Raw genomic sequence first — 20,139 nt, forward strand, 5'->3', positions numbered from 1 at the left:
CAGTGTGTGTATGCATTTCCTGTAATACTCTATTATTTATAAGGGGAATAAAGTAGTAAAATTAAATTAACCATGAATGTGTTTGTGTTGTATAGTACTCTACATTATGGCAGCGATGGCTATAAATGGCAACAACGACAACAATGTGACAGTAATAAGTCACCACCTTCATCACAGATGTTGTTTTTTTTTGCTGTTTCTACCTTATTGATCTGATTCTCCACTCACAAACATCAGAAAAGAGAAAGAACCACTGTTGCTCACAACAACATCTGGATAACATTTGCAGTAGTTGAAGAAGAAGCAGGAAACTTTTTTCTTTTTTTGACACTAATTAAGACAAGCCGACAAATTGTATTATGTAAAACGCTTCTCTATTACACAAGTACCATACTAGAGTCCTTATAGCCTCACAACCACTGACTGTATACCAATCCATAAGTCAGTGTGAAACATTAGCAGCTGTGTGTGTGTGTGTGTATGTGTGTGTGTGTGTGTGTGCAGACACTGCAACCATCTGTATTTCACTACGCAACATTAGCATCCATCAGATGATGTTAGGACAGCTGACTGGGTCTCCAGTGCAGCCATTAGTCTCTGTCAGGTGCTTGTCTTTATGCAACATGCAGGTAAACATAAACACAGGAACTAATATGATATCTGCTCCAGAAACTTCACATTTATACATATATGTGCACATGTATAGGTAAGGTTGTTGGGCTAATCTGCTAAACTGCACCTAGTAACAGCCATCCCATTAAAAAAAAAGTGAATCTTATGAAGACACTCACTGGTATTAAAAATTAAAATCTGTGTATCTTTTTTTTTTTTTTTTTTTTAGTAGGTCACAGCCGGTCACAGCAGGAGTCTCCAGTTCATTTTCTGCTTTTGCTTTTAATCACACTAAATGAAATCCTCTTTCTGGGCAAAAATCAAGAGCAAGAGCAGCCGGGCTTCAAGCTCCAGTAATGGAATAATAATAATATGCACAATCACATGCTGCGTTATCGGAGCAAACACTGTGCTGCTGGAGAAGAAGAAGGTTTTTTTAAAGGATGTCAGATTGCTAACTCAGTAGAGAATAACAATTTAAAACGTACAGACGAGTCTGAATAAATAATAATAAAAAAAAGTCAGTAGAAACAGAGCAGAGTGTTTTTTACCTCTCGACAAGCAGCTCCAGTGTTTCCCTCTGCCTCTGAGCAGTCCTGTCTGTGGAGTGTCACACACCACCTCCCGCTCCCTCTTTCTTACAAACTCTGCTCACTCGCTCTCTCGCTCTCCCTCCCTCCCTCCCTCACGATAACACACACACACACATATACACACACACACACACACACTGAGCCAGCAGCTCATACAGAATAACTCCCCAACACCCGCCTCTCGCTCTCTCTCTGCTTGTGTCGTACACACACTGACGTTACAGCACATCAAACTGTGCAAGTGGCGTTCCCTTGCATGTGCCAGAACAGACACACACACACACACACACACACACACTCACACACGCTCACAAATACACACACATACACACACACATCAATACTCCACGTGCAGACACTGGGCAGCCCTGCAAAGTCACAGGGTGCTGATGTCCACTGACCTTTTCAGTGGCCTGAAGCTGAGAGAAAGACGACAAGAGACAGAATACAAGTGGCATCAGGACAAAGAGGCAGCGTCAGTGTTGACAAGCCAGATAAGAACAGAGATGATGCACAAAGGATGCAAAAAAAAGATAAAGAACAAAATAAAACAAAAAAAAAACGGGACTTTAGTGGTGACGGTTATAAAAATGGTACTGAGATGGAAAAACGCAGTGATGAAAGTAAGATTTTAGGAGAGAAAAAAGTCAGAGAAAGTGGAATAAGCTTTTAAATGTGAATATAAAACATCAGAAAAAGGATAAAAAAATCTATCTAACAGGGATTAAAGGTGAAAAAAGAAGAGATGATGACAGTGAGATGCAAGAGATGAAAGAAGGGAGCGAGAAAGGAAGTAAGTAGTAAGTGTTGATATTGGAGAAAGAAAATAGAGGAGATAGATATTAAAGAGGAGAGATAGGATAGCGTGACATGAAGCAGACGCCAGTGTCCCCCCCACCACCATTATTTATGAATACCCCAAACTGGGCCTGATTACACACACACACACACACACACACACACACACACATATACAACACACACACATGGAGTTTGCCTCCTCAGCTGCCTCCCACTTATTTGTGTCCCCCTCTCTGTCCGATCGCTCACTGGAAGGCATCCACGGCACTCTGCTTATTTTCTAAATTTACCCGCTCAGACTCCTCATATCCAGATTGATCATCGTCCCCGCGTGGTGACGACGACCACGACCACGACGACAACAACAGCGTCCAGTCTGGTGTCCGAGGAGGAGGAGGAGGAGGAGGAGGAGGAGGAGGAGGAGCAGCAGTCATCAGCAGGGTTGTTTTTGGCCATTGCTATCACCGTGGTGACCATGGGGACGAGTTAGTATGACCAAAAATAATAATCCTCTTTTAATGCATTGCTGCTAAGGCACAACAGCTGGTAGTGGCCATTCGTGCATCATTACGGTGTGTGTGTGTGTGTGTGTGCGTGTGTGTGTGTGTGTGTGTGTGTGTGTGTGTGTGAGAGGAGGAGTTAGAAACACACACACACACACCTCCCACCACTCACACTCCCTCTCCCTCCAATAAATCCCACAGGATTTGAGTTGACCTGAAGAGCTGCAGAATGAAGGCAATGGGTCCCTCTGCATGACAGTTAGAGTACAAGTGTGTGTCTGTGTGTGTGCGTATGTGTTTTGGACAGTGAGGACGCACAACACAACACAACACAACACAACACAACACAACACAACGGTGCAGTTACATCAAGGTCATGAGCTCAATCAGTGCTGTGTGATACTGAGCCACTGTGAGCGAGGTCACATGAGAGCAGGAGAGGAGGAGACGGCGACTACAGCCAGTCCAGTGTGTGTGTGTGTGTGTGTGTGTGTGTGTGTGTGTGTGTGTGTCCTCTTCTCTTCCAATCAAAGAGGCCAGCAGACAACAGCAGCGATTAGTAAAGCCACCTGACACTTTTTCCCCCCCTTCTTTCTACCAGTGAATCGGTGCATTTGAAAGTGAAGCTCCTTTTGTTGCTGCAGTTGAAATATGTCAGTGATGCTGCATCATCATCATCAGATACAGATACGTTTCAAACCCTGAAAGAGGAGAAAATAATAATCTGCCTCCAGGACGAAGATGATGATGATGATGATGAAGAATGTTCTTGGAAAATATCGATAAACACTTAAATATCACAGTATTTTTTTATGACGTATTGATTGTTTGAGGTGTTGGTTACCTTTGTCCGGCTCATGTTCCTATTCTTAATGCTAAGCTAAGCTACACTAACTGTCTGTACCTATTTACTGAATGGACAGATGTTATTGAGCATTATTGATTCTCTCAATCAATTCCTCTAAGCCCTTAACTCACAGCACAGCACATATATATAAATATATATATATATATATATATATATATGGTCCTGACTGGTGATTGTTGGTATTTCTCGGAGCTGTCAGGGACATTGTGAGGAGACTGAATGGACTAAAAAGCTTCCTGTCAGTCAGAAGAATGAGTTTACAGCGCCAGGAGGAACACAAAAGATTATTTGTTTGCTGAACATCTAACGTCATCTGACAACAGAGAGGCGGCAACAAAACATGCACTCCACTGCCATCTGAGTCATACATACATGTGTATTAGAAAGTGTATTTTTTAAGAGTTACATAAAGACCAGGGTTGTAATATAACTGTACTGTATTTAAGGAGAATATTCATGTTTCTGTACTTTACTTTATTTATATCTTACGTAAATCTGGCAACTTTCATTTTAACTACTTTGCTGATTCATTACTACGAAATAAAAGCAGGAGAAAAGATTCCACCTCAGGATTAAGTTGCGTTTTACGCCGATGGAAATTTTTGCGGTCCTTGAGTTTGGGGGTATTGTGTCTGGAAAGTCATGGAAAAGCCTGAATTTGACGTTTACAAAGGTGCAGGAAACCTAAATATTTTTGCTTAGAAGCCACAATAAAGTTCATAATCAAAATTTTAAACTGCATAGATTCAAAATGAGAAAATCAGATACTTTGAGACTTTTTCTCAAGTTGTGAAATGTGACTTTCACTTCTACCAAAGTCATTTTCTAGTCAGATACTTGTATTTACACTCAAGTGTTGCATTAAAGCACTTTATACAAGACATGCACTGAATTTAGAAAGTAAGGTGCTATCTCCAGAGATGCTTCCTCTTCTTCCATGTCCACTCACTGCTGCCCTCTATACCCTCACACGCACACACACTCAATACTAAACATATTATACTTTAATAAGACCTAATGCTCCAGATCCAGCTCTGTTAGAGGGTCACCCACTCACTACTACCTGGGAGCTTGAGGACTCTCCTGCCATGTTGCGTTACCACATGACTGAATTACTCGTAGCAACCTGGGCTGTGCTGGTTGCAGTTCAGAGGGAGGCCGTCTTTAAGCAGACATCTAGGTCAGTGCACATGGCTTACTCCACTTAAGACTCACATCACATTAACGTCGCTGCCCGACAACCTCTGACACAGGAGCAGCATTTACTCAGGACAGAGAGAGAGAGAGAGAGAGGAGGAGGGGAGGTAACACGATGGAGTCTCACCTTGGCTTCACATGTCTTGTGAACAGCAACCTTGCAATCTGCAAAGAGAGGGAACAAGATGAGGAAGATGTTTTACTTTGAAAGTCAGCACTGCAAAAACTCTCAAAATCTCAAAATCTTTCCAAGAATATTTGTCTTATTTCTTGTCAAAATGTCTAATTTCTAGTCAAAACTAATCTCTTTCCACTTTCCACTCCAAATTACAGTAACTTGTTTTTAGATAATTTTCACTTGTTTCAAACTAATTCTCACTTGAAATACAGTAAGTAGAAAAATCTGCCAGTGAAAGGAAGTTTTGCTTGTAATAAGAAAGAAAAACTTGCTCCACTATCAGATTTTTCAACTTATTTCAAGTGAAAATAGTCTTGAAATAAGTAAAAAGTGTCTAAAAACAAGCTACTTTTTTAAAATATATATAACTATGTATGTAATGTATATGTATAAATATACTTATTTTAGGTATAATGAGATTTGTTTTGACTAGAAATGACATTTTGACTAGAAATAAGACAAATATTCTTGGTAAGATATTGAGTTTTTGCAGTGAGCTTTATAGAGGACAGTCAGGGTGAGTGCGTCTCTGTGAGGTCGAGGTGTGTGTGTGTGTGTCTGTCTGTGTGTGTGTGTGTGTGTGTCTGTCTGTGTGTGTGTGTGTCTGTCTGTGTGTGTGTGTGTGTGTGTGTGTGTGTGTGTGTGTGTGTGTGTGTGTCAGCGTTTTTGAGTGTTTGCCACTTGTGTCTCCGGGTCGTCAGCGTGACCCGACTCACCCTTGCAGAAAGCTCCTCCAGGGTTGTCGATGTTCTGCTTGCACACATCACACACCCGTCTCCTCTTGAAGCTCCTCTCTGTGAAGGTGTGGCTCCCAGCTTTGACGAGCTGCAGACACACACACAAACACACACACACACAGGAGAGAGAAAACTGATGAGTCTGTCACACAACTCTACTGTGAAGTGAGAGGAAAGCTTCCAGAAGAGGCTTCAAAATGGCACGCACACACTTCATACTGAAAGTGTGTAGAAGTTTATGTTCACTGGACGTTCACTAGTCCCATGTGTGTGTGTGTGTGTGTGTGTGTGTGTGTGTGTGTGTGTGTGTGTGTGTGCTGCTGCTGTCAGTGCAGATGTGCGCATGCAGCTGCTGCAGTGATGCACCAGACCAGTGTGAGAACTGGTTGTAGCTCAACCTGCTGCTGCACGTTCAGCTCCCTCCTCCTCCTACCTAAAAACACCTGTCACATCACGCTGCCTTTTAAGCCGACACCACTTGTCTCATCTTCTAACTCTAACCTCTAACTCGTCCTTATTCTGTCTCAGTCTCAGTCTCAGTCTCGAGGCCGCGCGGCCATGACATGATAAAAACCAACAAACAAACAGTTTTCTTTTGCTCTTCTAATACACAACACGGTCATAAATAAACTAAACGTAGCTGAACAGATGCACTTAAAGCAGAAGTAAGCGATGCGGTCGTTTTGGCTAACTTCCTGTCAGCTGATGGAGTTAGCAGTCCCCGCCCTCGTCCCTACGTCACCACATTCACGCGCATCCCTTGGCTGCACACACAGAGAGGACCGCCCCTTTATGCTGTTCTCTCTCCTCATTGGATAAAGGTTGTAGGATACAAGGAAAGTTTTCTCCTCACCTTACAGCAGAGCAGAGTGACTGACAGACCCGTGTTTCGGACCAAACACTCCATATAAGTGATTGCTGTCAGAAGATATAACTATTTAAGACTTATATTAACACAAACATTCCGCTTACTTCTGCTTTAACATTCATCGTTTATGTAATTTCCTGCATTTAGACTAAAATGTCTCAACCTTTTACAGTCTATGGTCTCAACTAATAGGATGAATTCCCATAAAAAAAACATGTTGCAGATTTTCATAGTGGTGATGATTTTTCCTCTAGCGCCACCAGCAGGTCAAATATTTAACTTGTTCAGTCCTCAGGTAAAAGTGAAGATAAATTTAGCATGTGTTAGCAACTTAGCATGCTAAACATGAGCATCACTCTGCATAGGTGGACTTGTAGCCTACAGTGGTTTTAGGTCACTTTTCCAACACAACAGGCCTCTAACAACCTTTTACCACCATAATTAAAAATAACGTATCATCTTACTGTAATGATGATTAATGTGGTTAAATACAATAAATTCACTCATAAATTCAAGGTAACCTGTTGCCTGTTATTGTCATTAAGTCGATCTTTTGCCACTTGCCCACAGAGAGAAACTGAACATTCATGCAAGTCGAAACTGATTCATACGTTTATTCTGGTTTAATAGTCTTATTCTTCTCTCTTTATATCTGTCTGAAGTAGTCTTTCCTCCTCCTCCTCCTCTTCGGTAACAGCCTCAGGTTTATACTCTTAAGTTTTCTTTCAACACTGCAGGTTGGTACCACATTGACTGGGCCTTTGTAGCAGCTGAGTAAACATGAGACATGAACCCAAACTGTTCTCTTTCTATTTAAGGATGTTGAAATATGTGATAATGAAGCGTATCAGTATAAACAAACTGGGTGATACAGTGAAAAATGTATACAAATTGAACGTTCACTCATGAGAAAAAACCCAACACATGCCTCATTTTGCAGAGGAACAGTGATGTTATGTAGGCTTAAAAGTTGAATGAATGAAGGTCGCTGAGTCATAATCCCAGCCATTTTTCTTTTTATAAACGAAAACTCAAAAGTAATGGGACAATATTTATATAAAGTTACGGTAACGCCCTCCCACGGTAACACCTTCTGACAGCACATTGAAACATGAAGTCTTTCCTAGAGCAGACAGGGAGGAGGTGGCTGGAAACATGGAGAGGGAGACGGTGTTTGTACTGTAGTGTGTGTGTGTGTGTGTGTGTGTGTGTGTGTGTGTGTGTGTGTGTGTGTGTGGCAATGGGAGAGGTGCAGGGCCACAAACACCACACCTCCACACACTGCTGCTGTTTCTTTTCCACTTAAATGGCTCGATGCATTTCTCTGGTCTTGAAAAAACATTTTTCAGCTCAGGATTTTTTTTTTTTTTTTTGCTTTTTCCGTTGCCTGGATTTTTCCAAACAGGAGCAGCATTGACTTTATAACTCTGGAAGCTGAGAGTGAACTCACACCAGCTCTGATACACAACTCACACACACACACACACACACCCACAAACACTCACTTATTGACCATGCGACACCAGTCTGACTTCTCCCGCCGCCCACAATCATGAAGTTAACTATGATGTATTATAAAACAGCTGCGTCTCCTAAGTGGAGCGTATACGGTCTGAATCCTTTATGAATAAGAAATCTATAATTAATGTTTCATGTAGCGCCACCTTCAGCTTTGTGTGGTTACATAATGTGAACAATAATGCAGCTCTTCACATCCCTCAGTATAATAATATAAGTAACACTCATGTGTGAGTTCATCAGGGTGCAACACATTCGTAAATAGTTTTATTATTCTCTAAACTGTGAGTGCATTCGTCATAAGAGTTTCATGCTTAATCACAACAACTATTACATGTTTGCAAAAGGTCAAAAGTCACATAAAATGTTTCATTTATGTTTTAAATACTAGTTTTTGTGCCCTGCAAAATGAAATGTCTTTTTTGTTTGATCATAGTTTGAGCAGATTTTTTTACATGTTTATTATAATAAATATCACTTTTAGTTGCTTAAATATCTGTGAGGTGTGGACAGTTTGTTATGGGATTTCCCAGCTCACCTAAGCAGCAGCTGTCTTCTTCTTCATCATCTTGCAAGATTACAAATACTTATGTTCCCCAAAATGTCAGACTATTAAATACGCATCAAAGTGACCAAATCAAAAATGTTTTGTCTGTAGCAATTGGCTGTTGCTTGAGCTGAGTTTATGTGAGCTTGTGTGTGTATGTATGAACTTTTGCATAGTTTTCTGCCTTTTAATCTTTATTCAGATTTAGCCTTCTAATCCGTTAATGTATTATTTGTACTGTATGTCTATAACTAAATCATTTTATTCTCTTTTAGGTTGACTACTTAACATCATCCCAGGGACGACGGCAGATGTAAAACAGCCTTTTGGCTTATTCTGGCATGTTTACATTTGTTTAAATGTTTTATTAATGTGCATTGTCCCCAATTATTAAAAAAAATATTCTGGATTTGTTTAATTCTTTGAAACTATTTGAGTTTGGAGAGATCGAATATAAGAGAGCACTGCGAATAGGACCGTAAATCATAATCATTTACTTTGATGCTACAGTGAACACAATGTTGATCTATTTATCTATCATTATTATTATTATTATTTATTTCATTGAGACTCTGATGTGCCACCGTCGGGTCACACAGGGTCTTTGAAGTTGTTGTAGCTTGTGCATCAGTTGTATAATAACTTCACTTATCGTAGTAGGGTCAATAACTCCTGAGTCATTTCTAACAAGCAGATGGAAAAAGAAAAGAAGAAAAGAAATAGTTTTTATGTTTGTCACTGACTGGGACTGATGGACCTCATTACCATTATTCTGTATGTATTGATGTAATAATAATCAAAGCAGCAGGGTAACTATTGACGTATTCTCTCTGCTGTTATGACAAATGGCCGCTGCTAGAAACGGTGGCAACTGGGTCTGTGTGTGTGTGTGTGTGCGTGTGTGTGTGTGTGTGCGTGTGTGTGTGTGTGTGTGTGTGTGTGTGGATTTAGGAGGGGAGGCGATGAACCTGACAGAAAGAGGGCACGCCACCACACAAGGGGAGAAGAGTATCATCGCCCTCTGTCGCCATTTGCATTTAAATTTTTATTACATAACTCATGAATTTTAGAGGTGGGATTGATTGGACTTATGTAATGACCTACAGAGCCGCTGTCCCTTCATAAACCTGACCTCGGTTCACCTACGATGTATTAAAAAAAAGAGGAGAGCTCTCTGCAATGACAATGAGGCGTTACTTGGATCAGACTTTAAGTAATTAAAGAAAAATTATTTACGCAGTTAAAAAGGCAGAATGAAATGACACAAAAAATGTGAATTATCTGCTCCAAATAAAGTTAAATAATTCTGTAACGTTTCCTAAAAGCTTGAACAATCTGCATTAAACCTATAGTGTCTCATCAACAGCAGCTTCTATATGAGTAACACTGTGATAGTGGAGTTAAAAATACCATAACATCAATAGCTATAAAGTCACAGTTGAGTGGAATGTGACTAATAGACATTGCATTGATTTTTCCTTTGCTCTTTGCTCCAGATCAACTAAATAACAAATGTTTTGCCATGTTTATACACGTATATATGTACATGTATAGTATATGTATTTAGGGTTTGTAACGACACATATATGAGCCAAGTTTGAAAGAAAATAAATCTCTATAAAAGCTGATTTTGGCTGCATGGGCACATTGTTGGAAGATATGAAGACGAAACATCTCAATAAAAGTGAAACATTTCATTTTGGATGAACATCATTTCATCAGTTGAAATCTCTCTGGAGTTACTCATCTTTTTTATGTGTTAGTGAGACACAGTGAAGTTGAAAATGAAAGGGCAAAAAAGAAATAAAAAATCCAGATGTGTCGAGGGCACCGCTCAGTGGTCAAATACAATCAGTGCAGCTCAGACGACAAAGTGTTTTTGATATTAGAGTGTGAATATTTTACATACATATGTAAAGAGAATATAGAGAGGCTTATAAACCATTAAATTGTCTGCTTTTTTAAAAATTAGCTCTAGTTTTCAAGACACCACTACTCTTTTAAAAAAAAATATATAATCTGAACTCTTCATCTGTGCCTTCTTGCTGTATTGAGCTTCCTATATTGATTCAGTAAGAGACAGTGCATTTTATATTTCAATACACGATGATCCAGTATGATTGGTATTACAACCTCAGTATCTTCTTTTAAATCCCTCCTTAAAACTCACTTTTATTGATTGGCCTTCCTTTATCCTACTGTAACTTGATTGTATTGTATTTGCTGCTGATTTTATATTTTATACTCTTTTTTAAATAGTTATTCTATTTGTTTATTATTGTTTTAAATGTGAAGCACTTTGTAATTTTAATAGCGATAAGTGGTATAGAAGTTATTATAATAATAATAATAATAATTATTATTATTATTATTATTATTATCAGTCTATTCATCATGTTAAACCATGTTTTAGGCAATTCCTGTGTAATTACTGTGTTATGTCTGTGTAATAACACTGACATGTGGGCCAAGCCCCATAGGCCACGCGGTTCCCGCCACTGGGTGGTCACAATAAAGAAAACTGCCCTTTGCCCTTCGCCCTTCGCAGGCCTTCTGGGATTTGAATCCCAGTCTTTAAAAGTCCAAAGTCAATATCAGCAGTATCCAGCCGGATGTTTTCTCCTCCACCACTCTATTATCTTACATCACACTTCCTGATAACACTCACACATACTTTTCATATCTATTCGTTATAAGAAAACAAGCTCTTCTTCTACTGAGCTTGTTGATCAAACAGTAACGTAGTAACTTGCCCCATGTGGGATTCAAACCCTCAACCCTCTGAATCCAGAGCCAATACCACCGCCCACTGAGCCATCAGGCTGAATGTATTGATCTGGAACTCCTCCGTCTCTCCACACTCACACACACACACACACACACACACACACAGGTTGACAGCTCCTTCATGTCAGTGGTCAGAGAGAGAGTGAGACGACCATGTGTCTGTTTACAGTAACTCGTCACGGGTTCGATTCCCATGTTGACAGAGATCATTCTCCCAGTGGCACTCGCAAAATTTCTGTGAGGAAATTTTCTACTTTGTAAAGCACCAGATAGATAGATAGATAGATAGATAGATAGATAGATAGATAGATAGATAGATAGATAGATAGATAGATAGATAGATAGATAGATAGATAGATAGATAGATAGATAGATAGATAGATAGATAGATAGATAGATAGATAGATAGATAGATAGATAGATAGATAGATAGATAGATAGATAGATAGATAGATGTTTATTCTACACCATGTGCTCAGTCTGAAAAGTTCGGTTAATAAGTTTTAGTTTTAGATCTTCCTCTTTTTCCGCTTTTGTTTCTTTGATGATGAAAAGTTGGCGATCAACCTTTTATGTTTTCCCCCCAAAGAAGCAGAAGGTGTCGGTGAATTATTCGAGGTTAATTGAATCAGGATTTTTTTTTTGCGGTTTTATCATCTGTCAAATCATAAAGAGGGATGAAAGAACGACTATTAAATTAAATTAAACTGTAACAGATGAAATGATTTTCACAGCTGTGAGAGGGAAAAACTCTCTCTCTCTTTCTGTTTTTTTTATTGCTGCCATCTCTCTTTTCCCAGTTGTTGTTCTTTCCTTCCACGTCTCCCTGTCAGATAGACATCAGTTAACAAAAACAAGGGACATTAGGAACACATGGCACACAATCTTGTGATTGTGAAACACTTATTTGTTTAATTCTCAATGAACATCTCTCCAGATGTGGAAGTTCTGTTGATGGTTTTCTTTTTTGCGGTGGGTGTGGGGCGTTGTTGTATTGCTTATAGATTACAACAGGTGCTGTTCAGGTGCTGTTTATTCTCAAATATCAGCAAAAAAAGTAAAAAACTGTGGCTGAGGCTGCAGACTCTGAGTCTCCGGAGGCTCCAGCGACTCGCGGCAGTGTTGCAGCGTTGCATTGCAGTATTAAAGAAAGAAAGAAAGAAAGAAAGAACCCCACCCCATTCAGATTTTTGCAGCCAAGAGTCTATGTCATTCTCCAAGCATCTCTGACCACTGCAGAGAGAAAGAGCCCCGAGCACTTCCACATCCACCATGGAGATGAAGAGAGAGGGTCAGGCAACCAACAGAAGCATAAAGGATTTCATTATAACTACGGCTGGCATGAGATTTTTTTCTTTTTCTTTTCCTTTTTCAGATTTTATTTTTGCGAGAACGGCAGCGAAAGATTTTCAAGGGACGTTAATGAAAGTGAAAATGTAGAAAAGTAGCTCAAAGTCTAATTATTAAATGATTGATTCACAAGTTTGGAGGAGAGGGGAAATAACAAATGCATATAAGAGTCATTCTCATGTTGACTCCCAGTGAATGCATAAAGCACACATTTAATCTGCAGCACACACACACTGTAAATGAACACACAGAGTTACAGTGACACACACACACACACACACACACACATCCCCCTCAGCACAAAATGCCTCGGTCGGTCGGTGCGAGTGTTTTTTTTCAGTGACACCTCACAACAAGTGATGACATGCTGGAAAGCAGGAGCCACAACCTCTAGCTTTTGGCAACACACACACACACACACACACACACACACACACACACACACACACACACACACACACACACACACACACACACACGATCAAGCCAGGAAGGGACAGGAGCAGGTGGCGAGGCGAGGGTTATACTCCAGCTCTGGCAGGGTATTTATAACCTGCATGAGTAGAGACTGTCACCTCTAAACGGCCATGAAAACGCTGAAAATAGGTGCGGGAATAAGTGTGTGTGTGTGTGTGTGAGAGAGAGAGAGAGAGAGAGAGAAACAGAAAGAAAGAGAGAGAGAAACAGAAAGAGAGAGAGAGGAGGAAACATTCATTATCCACAACCTAAAGAAGAACTCCTGGACTCTTTGCATGTATGACACATTTCATTCCTCTCCATTGCAGAGTGAGTCCACCCATTCAACTGGGACAATGTTATCATAATTTGGCATGGTCTGACACACACACACACACACACACTTGCACACACACTTGCACACACACTTGCACACACACTTGCACAGACACACACACACTTGCACAGACACACACGATGAGGGCTTTAGGGGATTTGAGGCCACATGTGATCTGAGTAATGTTTTTGTTCCACTAAGATCCAGGAGTTCCCTGCACACACACAAGTGTCCTAACTAACATCCACAGTCCCATTATTACTAATACTGACTCCAGATCAGTTCCTCCCCTCAGCTTTGTCCTATCACTCTGACATGCCACAGAGTGATTTACTCTGACATGTGAGAACACACACATCCTAAAACCAACAACACACACTTTATTTTAGCCTCTATAAAAGCCCTGTGGAGGCTTTACGTGGGGCTCGCCCCCTGAATCCATACGTGTTCCTAAATAGCGCCCGCAGACAGGACGACGACGGCAGAGTCGGAACTGGACAGTAACTTAAACCACTTCCTCTTGAACCTCTCGAGTCCTGAGGGACGTGATTAACAGTGATCAAGTCAGCCATGCACTGCTGCCTCTCATCTTTTCTTTCCCCTCCTCCTCCTCCTCCTTCTCCTTGTTGCTTCTTCTTTTGTGCAGCTCTATCTTTTATAATTTGCACATATCTGAACAATAGCTGCATGTGCATTGCAATTCAGGCTTGTGGTGCAGGTGCAAGAAAAGAAAAAAACATGTTTATGCTCCTGTAATGACAGTGTGTGTGTGTGTGTGTGTGTGTGTGCAGCATGAGAAAGAAACACAGAGACATTTGCGTCACGCTTTGCTTTGCTTTGCTTTGCTTCTTCATCTCATTTGGAAACGTTCTGCTAATTCTTCAGATTCCTCTGGTCGACGAGTTTATGTGACGACGAGCGCTGCAGTCAGTCAGTCAGTCAGTGTAAAAGTAATTATAAAACAAAGTTCAGCTGCTTCTGCTGCTGAGTCAAAAAAAAAAAAAAAAAGTGAGTATGCAAGAAGACATGTGCAGCAACTGATGCACCTGGTCCAAACATGCTGTTGTTGATCAAAATGTTCCACAAATAGACTCACACACGCTGCTCATTTCCTCTGTGAATAAACCTGCATGTTGACATGACAACCACACACAGAGAGAAAGAGAGAGAGTTAGAGAGTTGTTCACTCACCTCGGCGAGTTGGAGGATCTCAGGATGAACCTCAGGCTCCGTCTTCGTGGGGATTCCTCCTCCTGCGTCAGGACCGAGTCCATGTTTCTTCATCCCGCTGCTGCTCGTGCTGTGAATGCAGCCCATAATTCACACCTCCTCCACCTCCACAGCCTCGTGTGTTTTATTCCCGTCTCAACTCTTGATCTGCTCTGATCCTCCAGGACAAGTGCTTCACTCCTCTTCTCCTCCTCCTCTTCCTCCTCCTCAGTGCTTCATGTTGTCAGTGGCCTCTTTTTTTGTTTTTAACGTCTTCTTCTTCTCCAACATGCTCCTTCTTTCCTTCCTTCCTTCCTCCCCGGTGACTCCTCACACCTCCTCTCTGCCCTTCTTCTCCCTGACAGCTCGTCCTGCCCCTGAAATCCACCCCCAGATGACTCCCACCACCACCCCCACCACCCCACTCCTCCTGTCCTCCTTCCTTCTCTCTTTCCTTACCCCCCCCCCTCTCTCTCTCTCTCCTCTTACAACCCCTCTAACAAGTCTCCACTCTTCTTCTTCTTCCTCCTCTCCACTTACACTCTTCCCTGTCCCTTGCTCCCTGGCTATCCTCACTCTGAAAGCATGCAAGCACACACTCACCACCTCTCCCTCTCCCTCTCTCTCTCTTTTCCCTCCCCCTCCTCTCCACTTGCCAATACCTCCTTCTCTTCTGCCTCTACAGACCCTCAAATGCCTCGCACACTTTTTTACAGAGCCACTACTCTTCCCCTCTCTCTCTCTCTCTTTCTCTCTATTGCTCCATCAGGCTCCTCTTGCTGCCTCCCTCATGTGGGGGGAGAAGGGGGCAGCTGTTTTGGCTTTGGCCCTTCCCCTCCCTCTCTCTCTCTCTCTCCTTTGGCTTCACTTCAGCCCCTCTCACTGTCTTCTCCGGCCTCACGGGAGCAGTGATTAGATAGAGCTCCTTTCACAGACGTCATCCCTACAGACTCTGTTAACTCTCTGCACAGGAGGAAGAAGAATCACTCTGCGGACTTCACCCGCTCTGATCCCACTCCTCCTCCTCCTCCTCCTCGTTTCCCTCCTCGCAGCTTGTTGTGAGGAAGTCAGGACTTTTCTCTGGGACAAATAAGTGTCTGAGGATCATAATCTCATCACTCAGAGACACATGGATATATAATATGATGCAAGATCCCAGATGTAATGACCTCTGCGACCCCGCGGATTGATAGAGGACACATGACACCACCATAGCATGAATGTCCTGTCCCAGTTGCACGCTGCCGTCTCCTCTGAAATGAAAACAATGATGTGCTCTGTGTTTAAATCTTAGATCTGCGCTGCCCTCGTTATAAATTCCTTCAGACTCCAGCTCCCTCTCTCTCACTCTCTCTCTCTTTATAACTGTATTTCCCCCCCAAAAAACCGACTTCTCCAGACAAAACTCTGCTTTAAGCTGCAGGGTTTTAGGGTTGCGAGGAGGAAAAAAAAAAAAAAAAAAAAATCTCCCAACAATAAGCTCTTTCTGAAGCCGTGTTTTTTAGGCCCCCTTCCTAGTTATAGACGATACAAAGCGACCCTTGGTTTAAAAAGTGAGACAAATCCGTGGCTCTGCGAGGTTTAAATTAGGCGACAAACCATCAACATGCATGTTTCGGGCGAGGATTTACAGCCGAGGCTCTTATTAAAGACATCAGTGTGAAGGCGATGACCAACACAGATTATATACAGTGTGTAAAATTAGCACATAGTTATGGCTAATTCCTCTAAATACGTCATCAAGGGCCATGAATGACACACACACACACACACACACACACACCCAGTCAGTCAGTCAGTCAGTTAGGTTGTGACTTGTGGAGGAAGGAGCCTCCTGTGTGGAGCAGCTGCTGGTGGCTGAGTGAGTGAGTGAGTGAGTGAGTGGGTGGGTGGAGGGTCACTTACATTCATCATTAAACTATTTATTTTCCCCCTTACTGAGACAGTTTGCAGCCTGGTTGTGACAGAGGATCTAAACATCAGGACATGAGCTGCTGTGCATAAGGAAATATTGATATATTGCAATATTTTATAATGTGATACTGGTCAGTGTATCTTTTGGTCATTGGATTTTCTTTTGATGAATGGGAATTAAAAATCAATAATCACTGCTTTATTTTATTTTCGTTTTGAAATACACAAAATAAAATTGAAACACAAAGCGTTCTTCTTTTTGAGTATCAAAGAACAATTAACTAAAATTTAATAACAGTTTGATTTTCATGTTCTATTTCATATAACAAAAATAAAATCACTAGACTACAGAAACAAAAAAACGAACTTTTTTTTCATATTCACTGACACTGGACACTGGAAGTTGTCATTTACAAGGCAAAGCAATGGGCCGGATTCGGACTGGTCTATCAGGCCAGTTGATAGTCTTGCCTGGGCCCGGGGTGGAACGAGACAGTCTTAGGACCCCCACCCCCAACTCAAATATTACATAACTATTTTTTTTCCACAAATAGGCCTATTCTGAAACAGTATTCTGTAATTTAATGCCCTGGGCCAGGACAACAGACCCGTCCGCCCCCCCCCCTATTGGCGGGGGACAAAGTCTTCACACGCACATGCTCACAACATACAGAGTAGAAGAAGGGAAAAGGGAGATATAGCAAGTCCATACTTTGGTTATAACTTTTGCCACCTGTGATGTACGTTGGGGACTCAAGCTTCTGCCATTTTCATCTTAAAATCTCCTTTCTGCCCTCATTTTCATCTGATAAGCGTACAGATTTCTGTAGATGTCAGGCCTTGTTTTACTGTCTGAAATCATATCCGAGTAGATTTTGGCCTACAGAACCACAGACACACAGGTACCGTAGTGCTCATTGGCGCTCTTGCCTTGAAAATGACAACATCTGGTGTCAAAATATATATATAATATATATATTTGGTCTGTTGACTGCTGATTTTATTTTTTGTTATGTGACATGATTTGAAAATCAAACTGTTTTTAAATTTTAGTTAATTGTTCTTTGACACTCAAAAACAAGAACACTTTGTGTTTCAATTTTATTTTTTGTATTTCAAAACGAAAATAGAATGAAGCAGTGATTTTTGATTTTTAATTCCCATTCATCAAAAGAAAATCCAATGACCAAAAGATACACTGACCGATACTGTATTTGGTAACACTTTACAATAAGGGTCCCTTAATTAACGTCAGTTAGTACATTACATTACTGCTTCCATGGGCCGCTGGCTGGGGGTTCGGGGCGCCCCTGCTGCCCTGATGGATACCACACTGGCCCCAGGCCCCTGACGGGCTGTCAACAGTGTCCACAAGCACACAGGCACACCCTCCCTGCACCTTCTTTCATGCACTATATCTACTGTATAGTTCAACATCTATCTTCCCCCACTCCTCACTTCTTTTTTTTGTTCTTACAGTCCTTCACCTCCCCCTTTTCATTTCACTACGGTGTAGCACACCCCTCCCTGACCTACAGAAGTATAACTATCGGAAGCTACGTTCCAGGGAGGGCAGGTGACAGTCACTAAAGTATATAAACAAAAAATGCATTAAGCTCTGGATATGGTTTCCACCCTTGTGGAGATAATCCACTCAGACAATGCAGACAAAAAAAAAAAAAAAAAGTTAGTACATTATTAAGCATTAATTAACTGTTTACAGCTATATTAACAATCATTATCATGTATTACAAAACACATTAATTAATGTAGCCTATTAGTGAGCAGTCAATTAATGTTTAGGTAATAAATTATTAAGTAATAATAAAAATTGAATAATGTTATTAGTTATCATTATGTATGCATTACTCAGTATTAATTAACACATTAGTTCATATATTAATGCTTAATAATGTACCAACTAATGTTAATTAAGGGACAGTTATTGTAAAGTGTTACCTTGTATTTATATTTATCAATAGTTTACCTGGTGGTTTTGTGTTGTATTTAAGCCTTTGAAAAATTGTGTTGCTGGATGTTGCAGCAACCGTATACTATATTTATAACACTGTTTATACCTTCCTGTTTGCACCTTTGAGTTTGCAGGATGTTATAGGTGTGAAATACAAAATATAGGTGCAACTTTTCGGACTAAAAATAAACACGTGTTCATTATATTACACGAACACATTTGTACAGACAAGCCTTTGAATGTTAGGAGGTAGCCACTGCCCATTTACCATCGTATGTCACTAAACTGTCTGTGTTAACCTCCCGCGGCCTTGCAGTGTCACATGATTGTTATTATATTTTATCTATGCACTGACTGTCCTATGCCTTGTGCAAAAGTTCCTTTATGCGTTTTATTGTTATATAATGTTTGTGGTGATTGAATTATGGTTTTATTTGTATAGTGTGAAGCACTGTGTACTTGTTCTACAAAGGGTGCTATATAAATAAAGATTTACTTACTTACTATGAGAGTTTTTTGTGAGTATATTACATTATATCATATCCTAGCTCCTGATTTTTGCCGATAAACAGCTCTATTAAAGTCTACTGGTAACTTTTAGCGACACTAAACCAGTAGTTGAACACACCAATCTCAGTCTGACATTTTGTGTCAGACTCATAAATAACACAAATGTTGTTTTTCCATGAATATTCTCCAGAGACGATGGTGATGATTGTTTGCTCAGAAGGACTTTTCCTCTAGTGCCACCAACAGGTTGGTGTTTGTGTTTATAAGTGACACACTTTTAACAGCCACTGCTCAGACATTCATATCCTCCTCTGACAAAAATAAAAGAAGTTTTTTAAGCTGGAAAAGTTTGTCGCCTTGCACCGACAACACGTCAGATCTTGTCACATTTCTAAAGATTTAAATGAATCTGAAGCTTGTCTGTTTAACCCCTCGGATTAATGCGAGGTCGACTTCTGTGTCACAAAACTGATATTAATCTACAAACATGATACAGCCTGAATACTGAGTCAGTATCTGTCACATTTAAATCCTCCTGTGTAGCCACTAAATGTCTCTAGAAACAACATATTCCCTGTGAATATTAACGCTTTGCATCAGGCCAAGAAGCTTTGTTGGTTTCCGATAATGACTTCACACACTTTTCTCATATACACTAACTCACAAAAAGTTAGGGATGTTTGGCTTTTGGATTAAATCTCAGAATGCACCTAAAATGCACTATAACCTTTACAGGTGAACTTAATTTAACCTTCTCTAAACGTTATAATGTTCATGTCCAATTGTTCAATGTTTCAGTCCTTATTGAATAACATGCTGTTCTCTAACAAGGTGATTAACCACAAAAATCGAACGTTCAAATTTAGACATCATGAGACCAAGACGACACTTTGATCAAATTGATCAAGTTATTGAGACATTGAGATTTTTGTTGTGCTATAGCCACCACTGTTGTTAGCTTTTGTTTGAGATAAAGAAATTACCATTGCATCCTTCTACTGAAAAGGCCTCATGATAGAATATCACTGTAGCATGAACTTCTTATGGGGATATTCTTGTCAAATATCGCTAACTTTTTGTGAGTAATGTACATCAAAAACAAAAAAGAAGGCGGCAACTTTGATAGAGACATGCAGACACACACCTGCTGCCAGTTTGATGTTCTCACTGCTGGTGTCTGCT

At 40.6% G+C, this 20,139-nt stretch overlaps 2 protein-coding genes across 3 annotated transcripts in view; one reads left to right on the forward strand and one right to left on the reverse strand.

Moving 5' to 3' along the window:
* Positions 1–14,923, reverse strand: part of LOC146987009 (tensin-2-like) — a 36,442-nt gene extending 21,519 nt beyond the window's left edge. For both annotated transcript variants that reach the window (XM_085775934.1, XM_085775933.1), the window contains exons 1-3: positions 14,544–14,923; positions 5,469–5,577; positions 4,702–4,739 (exon numbers count right to left, since the gene is read on the reverse strand). In XM_085775934.1, the coding sequence (XP_085632060.1) occupies positions 4,702–4,739; positions 5,469–5,577; positions 14,544–14,669 (273 nt within the window). In that variant the 5' untranslated portion in view covers positions 14,670–14,923. The remainder of the gene's footprint in view (positions 1–4,701; positions 4,740–5,468; positions 5,578–14,543) is intronic.
* The window catches only part of LOC146987004 (heme transporter hrg1-A-like), a 349,260-nt gene that overhangs the window by 150,195 nt on the left and 178,926 nt on the right, over positions 1–20,139 (forward strand). The window lies entirely within an intron of this gene.

The sequence above is a fragment of the Trachurus japonicus genome, chromosome 5 (genome assembly GCF_045865225.1).
Source record: "Trachurus japonicus isolate A0001 chromosome 5, Traja_1.0".
Classification (NCBI taxonomy): domain Eukaryota; kingdom Metazoa; phylum Chordata; class Actinopteri; order Carangiformes; family Carangidae; genus Trachurus; species Trachurus japonicus.